The sequence below is a fragment of the Lontra canadensis genome, unplaced genomic scaffold (assembly GCF_010015895.1).
Source record: "Lontra canadensis isolate GAN:19392208 unplaced genomic scaffold, GSC_riverotter_1.0 scaffold142, whole genome shotgun sequence".
NCBI lineage: Eukaryota > Metazoa > Chordata > Mammalia > Carnivora > Mustelidae > Lontra > Lontra canadensis.
This window is the reverse complement of record NW_022631136.1, coordinates 2,823,981-2,831,365: the sequence shown is the minus strand read 5'-3', so window position 1 is coordinate 2,831,365 and position 7,385 is coordinate 2,823,981. Positions and strand designations below refer to the sequence as shown.

General features: G+C 45.4%; 1 protein-coding gene across 1 annotated transcript; it reads right to left on the bottom strand.

Annotated features, from left to right (window-relative positions):
• Positions 1-215: 215 nt before the first annotated feature.
• Positions 216-4,074, bottom strand: KPRP (keratinocyte proline rich protein). Its single transcript, XM_032843570.1, has 2 exons — positions 4,027-4,074; positions 216-2,536 (listed from the first exon to the last, which is right to left on the bottom strand). Exon 2 carries the CDS (start codon positions 2,506-2,508, stop codon positions 700-702), a length of 1,809 nt encoding a protein of 602 aa, XP_032699461.1. The 5' UTR covers positions 2,509-2,536; positions 4,027-4,074; the 3' UTR covers positions 216-699.
• Between the last annotated feature and the right edge of the window lie 3,311 nt (positions 4,075-7,385).

Genomic DNA, 7,385 nt, shown 5'->3' with positions numbered 1-7,385 from the left:
GCTGTCCCAGATGCTGGGGTTGCCTATTGGGATAGATCATGGCTCAAGCTGCCAACCCACAAGCCCTTGCTGAGCAGTTGCTTGCCCCAGGAGAAGCACGGGACTTCGAGGATATTCTCACTCCACTCAAATAGGAGTTTATAACCTACTTGGACAGGAAAAACAGACACATCTTAAAAGGGAAATAATTCAAGAGAGGTAGGGCAGGGCAGGGCAGTTACCAAGTGGCTGGTATAGACAATGTAATGAGTTCTAGGAAGTCAGTGTAGGCTCCTGTGGGTAGGAACAAACAGAAAAGACTCCAAGGAAGATGTATTGAAAGATGGGCTGGATTTCAGAGGCTGGGCATAGCAGAGAAGTGGTCCATGCAAGGAGGGTGGGAAGTGAGCAGAGGCTTGGAGTCAGGGACATCTAAGGTATATTCTGGAGAACATCCAGATGTGCCCTGGTAGCCAGACTGGTTTGGCTAGAACTGAGGGTGTGTACAGGGGAGGAGCCAGATGTAGGCTGGAAAGGTGCTCAAGATTAAGGTGTGGATCCTGAGGTGGCATGCAATGCAGTTTGGACATCACTTCTGCATCAAGGAACTTCCGACTGTCTTTGGAAGATGCACAGAGAACATGTTGGAAATTGAGGTTGCTGGGAAAGGAGGCATGACATTTTCAGGGCAGGAGGCAGGGATGTCTCAACCATGCTTCCTTAAAAATAAGCACCCTTTGTTCCAGAAGAGGAACCTCCTTTCACTCCAACACAGGTGCCTCCTTGGTCTCCACAATTACTGAAACCCTGTGGCTCTGGAATCCCATCGCAAGGTCCAAAGCTGTCACCACTTCCTTGCCACTGGTTATAACCATTTGGGCCACAGCTGGGGCCCTCAGTGTCCAGGCGGCATGGGCTGGACTCATGACAGCCTAGGTCTCCGGGGCATGGGATTGCATTTGGTCCTGAGCTTGAGCTGGGACAGCACCTAGGCTCCACACATGGCTCTGGGCTTGGGCAGGGTGCTGGAAGGGGAATTGGCTCTGGAAGTGAGGAAGGTTCTGGGTGCTCACAGGGCTGTGGACATGGACGTGACTCGGGAAATTCACGCTGCACTGATCTGGGATTTGGGGCTGCACGCGGGGCTGGATGTGGTTCCGGACACAGACAGGGTTCTGAACGACGCCGCAGTGGAGGACATGGACGGGGCTCCGACCTTGCACATGGCTCTGGGCGTGGATATGGCCGTAGAGCAGGACGTGGACATGAACGTGGGGCAGGAAGCGGGCATCGCTGCAGTGATCTCTCTGGAGTCTGATCCAGACGCCGTGGTGGACAGAAGCTTGGGAGTGGACGTGACTCTACACGTGGCCTCAGCTCTGGGCAAGAGGCGCCCCAGAAGGGTCGTGGGGCACAACTCTCAGGGCAACGTCTGATGGGAGGAATCTGAACCTGACACTTTTGCGGGGGCACCTGCCTGGGGCAGCACGGGGAGGAAATCTCTACCCGGCCCTTGGGACCGCATCTCCGAGAGCAGCCTGAAGTGGGACCCTGAGGACAGCCACTGCTATAGATGGGCTCAGAGCGACGCGGTGGGGTGCAGTAGTTATAGGAACTTGAAGAAGATGCTGATGGCAGCCAGCTGGTGTAGGGCTCAGACCGTCTTGGAGGGGAACAGCTGCGGTAGGAAGGCTGCTGCTGGCGAGGAGGGAGGCATCTGCCGGTGCTCTGGGAGTGACGCTGGACAGGGAAGCTCCCGTAAGACTCGCGTGCCTGGCACTGAGGTGCACAAGTGCTAAATGAAGCCCGAGACTGACGCTGAGGGGCGCAGTTCCTGTAAGAAGTCCTGGATTGGAACTGTGGGGTACAGGTGCTATAGGAAGCCCCGGATTGGAAATGTGGAGTGCAGTTGCTGTAGGAAGCAGGGGACTGACGCTGCGGGGCGTATCTGACTTGGGAGCCCTGATACAGGCACTGGGTTGAGAATCTTCCCTGAGTCTGGGAAGCTGGGTTACAAGCCACATAAGTCTGGACAGGCTGAGGAGCTGGATAGGGTACAAAGGTCTGGACTGGGCATTCCATGTAACAAGTTTCTGTATAACAAGCGGGAGCACATTCTACATAGCAGGTCTGAACAGGGCATGGAGCTTCACACTGCACATAGGAAACCTCAGGCTGGCATGGGCCCTGGCATTGAACACAGGAGACTTGAGACTGACATGGAGCGTGGCACTTCACCTGGGTGGTCTTAGACTTACTTGAAGCCTGGCACTTCGATTGTGTGGTCTTAGACTGGCATGGAGCCTGGCACTTCACCTGCATAGTCTGGGACTGACATGGAGCCTGGCATTTTACCTGGGAAACTTGAGCTGGGCATGGTGCAGGACACTCCATAATTTGCATCTCACAGGGGACTTGGACTACCACCTGACTCTTGGCACTGGGGGACTGGGAGGGGTAGAAGGAGGAATTCTTCACACAGCACTGGGGGAGCGACAGGCAACACTGAATCTGCTGCTGGTCACACATTGTTCTGATGCAGGCAGGTGAGTGAGGCCTGATGGTAAAAAGATCAGTGTCAGGAGGATGAGTTGTTAGGGGGAAGGGTTTAGGACCAAAGGGAAGACACCCTGCTTCTTCCCTGTACTTTCATCCCAACTCAACCTTTGCCCTAGAACACACTGAGTTAGATGGACCCAATATTAGTCACCACTGCCCATGAGACCTCTCTTGGATCTACCAAAGGACCTAACTGAAGTCCTGATCTGACAGAACTTCAAAGGCACAGCCAGGGGTGCAGGCATCCAAGGTCTCCCCCTGGAGGGGTGGGATACCAGTGTGCAACACAAGAGGTTGTTGAAGACAACAGGATTCCTTGTCCTAAGTGTCAGGAGAGCACTCCACAGAAAGGTAGAGGTGCTTCCAAGGCTGTAGCCTAATATGGGGTCTCCACACCCACAGGAACTTGGATATCCTCATATACATGCACTGGCAACACACACATGTGCAAACATGTAAAAATTAGCATATGGGAGCATGCATTCAGGCACCATCTGCACTAAAATCATCTACTGGATATAAAGGATCCAGTCAGTTATTGGGCAGCTCAACCCCAACATAAAATGTTTGTTTCTCTACATTGAATCTTTTTAGGTACATTTGTTTAAATGGCCCTCATGAACATATGCAAAACACACACAGACAAAACACACCAACCTTTGGAAAGGCTCAGAACCACCATGAAAACTTGCCCAGGCAGATTGCTATTGTAAATCGCCTGAATTGGGACAATTTACTGGCTTCACAAATATCTTACCACAGCCCCTCTTAAAGTCAGGGAATGACTGCCTAAGATAGGGTAACCCAGAAAGTGCAAGATTCCTAAATCACGAGACTGACATTCAGCCACACATAAACCCCTACACAGCGGGAGCATTACAAACATGACATGGGGGATGCAGGTATATTCTCTAACACTACATTTATCCAAGGAGAAACAGAGGGCAGTCTCCATTCCTCTGCCTTCCCTAAATTCACTTGTTCATATACAGGCAGCCCAGTGACCAGCACAGCATCGTGGCTGATTTAACAGTTAACTCATCCAACAAAACACTTCTCAATAAGCTCCAGAAATACCAAAAATGAAAGGCAAAACCTTCCATTTTCCATTTATAGAGAGTATTTAAAAACACACGCCCTTAGGGAAAATAACCCCCCTACATACAACTCTGCTCACAAAGTGTAAATTACTAATGCATGTTTTCCAGGGAAAGAGGTCCTGATGTAGGAAAATGGTACCTGAGGAGGAGGCCACCATTATCAAAGGTAAATACACTGACTTCAGATCCTCAGTTCTTCACACAAACTCTGCAGGTACTCTTCTTATGTCCCATAAAAAAAGTCTACCAGATTTTTCTCCTCAGGTTTATGTGCCTCTCTTCCTCTCCTTGCAGCTCCCCCCGCCCCACTATGCCTCACCCTCGTGAATCTAGGCATCCCCTGAAATGCAACCTTAACCCAATCCCAGGACCCAAACCCTAGACTCACCCTCCTCGCAGCAAGCAGACATTCAGGCTGAAGCATCTGGACAGAGAACTGTCTTTATATATAGGGTTCTGGGTCTGGCTTACACCATGAGACAGCTGGTTGGCATCTGCCTGGCTCATCACCCAGGTTGCCATTCCAGCAGGCAGTCTCCTCCCTATATGTTTGTCCTTGCAGTCACCTACAGAATGTGGGAGTGTCTCACTTCAATGTCAAACCTTCTGGACCACGAAGGAGCAGATCCTTGTTTTCTTTATCCTTCTTAACCCTATCAGTTTCTTCTCCATCCCTAGGAGAACTGGTGGTAGAGGTGATGAGGGGTGGCAGAAATATCATCTGTCCTAAAGGATTATTCCAAGCCCCTGACTTCTCCTTATGTCATATTCTCATCAGATAAATGTAAAAGAGGAAAATTTCCCTAACTTGAAGGAATTAAAGTCACCTGAAAGATACAACACTACAGAATGAAGAAAACATGGTCAGACCTCAAGCTAACATCCCAGGTTGGATGCTCACAGGTGGGTTACCTTTAAAACCAACTGAGTATTAATTTACTCAACTGAAAAATGAAGATAATTAAATTTCCTTTCCAGAGTTTTTGTGGGGGTTAAGGCAATTATTTTATAGAAAAGCATCCAGCCAAGAATAATACTCACTTAATCAACATCTACTCAGAGTAAATACTGATCATAAGCAGCAAGGCACAGCATTTACTCCTACTCCTGAGCTGAGCAACCTGGTAGCTTTACAGCAGATGCTCAGTTAATGCTATGGAGTTGAAGACAACATAGTGCAGGACAAAAGTAATAACCTGGCATCCTATGTAGCAGTCACAGTCAGGATGAGACATCTTTTTATCTTTTGCCCACATAATTTTTGTTTATATAATTTAGTAATTAATAATTAATATTTAGAAATAGAGAAATTATACTTAAGATTCTAGACATCCAGCTTTCCCTCACCTATGATCTGTCATAGTAAGCTTAATTTCCATAAGCCCAATAATTAATAGTGCCCCTCTTAGATAGGGTATATAGTTTTAGGCTCTACATCTACTTGCATATTCTACAATTCTCCATCATTATATAGTATATCTGTGATGCAATGCAAATAATAGTGGGTTTTATTATTTTACTTATTCTCTTGTTTTTCTTTGGTGAGATTAAAGGAAAGTGAAATAATCCTTCTGCCTGGATCATTTCACTTTCTTTATGTAACCTTCCAACCTTTCTAGATATTAAGATTCTAACCAAGCTTGTGAGCATAGACTTTAGACAGATTTGGGATTGAATCTGAGCTCTAGTACTTGCTAACGGGTAAAGCTACTTAACCTCCAAGAGCCTCAGATTGACTATCTATAAAGTGGAAATAAGAAAAGAAAATAAATAAAAAAAATAAAAAGGAGGAGGAAGAAGGTGCATAGGAGGAAAAAGAAATAAGAAGAGAAATAAGGAAGAGGAAGAATTGGAAAAGTCATAGGATTATCATGTGACTTAAATGTGATTTAAGTGATCTAAACTATATAGCACTCAGTTACCCATTTAGCTCTCAGGGTTTTAGTTTCCTCACATTAAGATGGGAGTGAAAATACTTCACTAGGTTCTCATGAAGATAAAATCAGATAATGGGTATGAAAGTGCTTTGTGACCTACACTACACATACCAGTCCCTCCTATGGACAAGTCTCTGCCCTGGTCCACCTGACTTTAGAGTTCAAGTTCTGGGTCCCAATACTCATTCCAAAGGGGGTCTCCAGCTTTCATTTCAAATTTGGGTAGGATCATAGATTTTCAGAAGGTCAAAGCAACAAGGGTCCCCAGGAATTTTCCAGTGCTACCTGGTCATTCTACAGATTAGGACTCCAAAGCCCCAAAAGATGAATCTCTCTGAGGCTTAAAGCTAATGTTGGTTGTCTTGGAGAGATAAGACTCCAGGTAGCTCTAGTCCCAGATCAGGACTTTTTCCACTACAACAGAGAAAGTAGTTCTCTGAGCACACAGTTTGGCCAAGGTACTCTGAACTTGTATAGCCTTGGGCTTGATTTTGGCCTAGAAGTCATTCAGGAAATCAGTGAAGAAGGAAAACTGAAAACATAGACCAGCTGGCCTCACCGGAATGTGAGTTATTGAATCCCAGAGTCTCCCTCACTCATCTCTTGATAGGATGTGCACTTCCTGATGGGAGAATCTCTTTTTACCTTTTTCATCATTGTATCTCTAGATTCCTGAATTAATATCAATATGTTGATGGATGGGTGGAGAGAAGAATGGAAGAATGGCATGAAATTGGGCTTGTTTCACACATCTTAAACCACTGGAGAATGAACTGATACCGTCCAATCCAAAGACCAAAAGAGCACTGTGACTCTTGTTACTTCCTGCTGCTCGCATTTTTAGAGAGCAGTGGGAGGAGAGTCATGGAGGAGGACCCTGAGGGTAAGTCTTACAAATGACCAGGAGCTAAGGTGCTGGTTTTCAATTATCTATAGATAGATGGGGCTATTTAGAAATATACATGGTTAGACTATAACCATATAAACCTAGGAACAGGTGATAACAATGTGGTGATGTATAAAATTGATATAAAGATATCAAAAGAGAGCTGAGTAAATAGATCTACAAAACTGATAAAAATAGAAATAGATATAATAAAATGTAGACCAAAAGAGATGAGTTAGAGATTAAAAATATGTAGAAGTATAAAGAGTACAAGCTGGGAGTGAAATAGGTCATGTCACAGAAGCACAGCATATATGGATTCATTAATTTAAAAAGATGGAGGCAACTCAAAAAGCATGCATAAATCCAGAGATAACTGAGCATTTACTATATAACTCTCACTTGGCTAAGAATTTGACATATATTAACTCTCTCCATCTTTTAAATAGCCCTGGTGGGGTACAAATTATTATTATTATTTTATAGCTGAGAAAATAAAATTCAAAGCTATAGTAATTTGTTGGTGGTCACAAGCTTGGAAATGGCAGAATCAGGATTCAAAGCCAAGTTTTCTAGAGGTAGAGGCTCAGGTAGTAGATATACAATGAGACAAAATTACTCTGAATTACAGATATTTAGAGAGGCACTCCATGCTTTGTTGTACTATGAGATGCTTTTTAGGAGTTATGATCCTCTGGGGCCCAGGCTTCCTGAACCTTAATGGAATTCACTTAATGGAATAACAGTGTGTGTTAGGATGCCTCGATCCTAAGAGCTAGAATAAATACTTATCCTGTCTTTGCAAAGATGTATGTTTTTAAACTGATTTGATAAAACCTCTGCCACATTCTTCTTTTCACTTGAGTCCCCTCCTATCACTATAATAGCTGGAGGTTCAGGGACTCATCCCTGAAATGGAGGTGA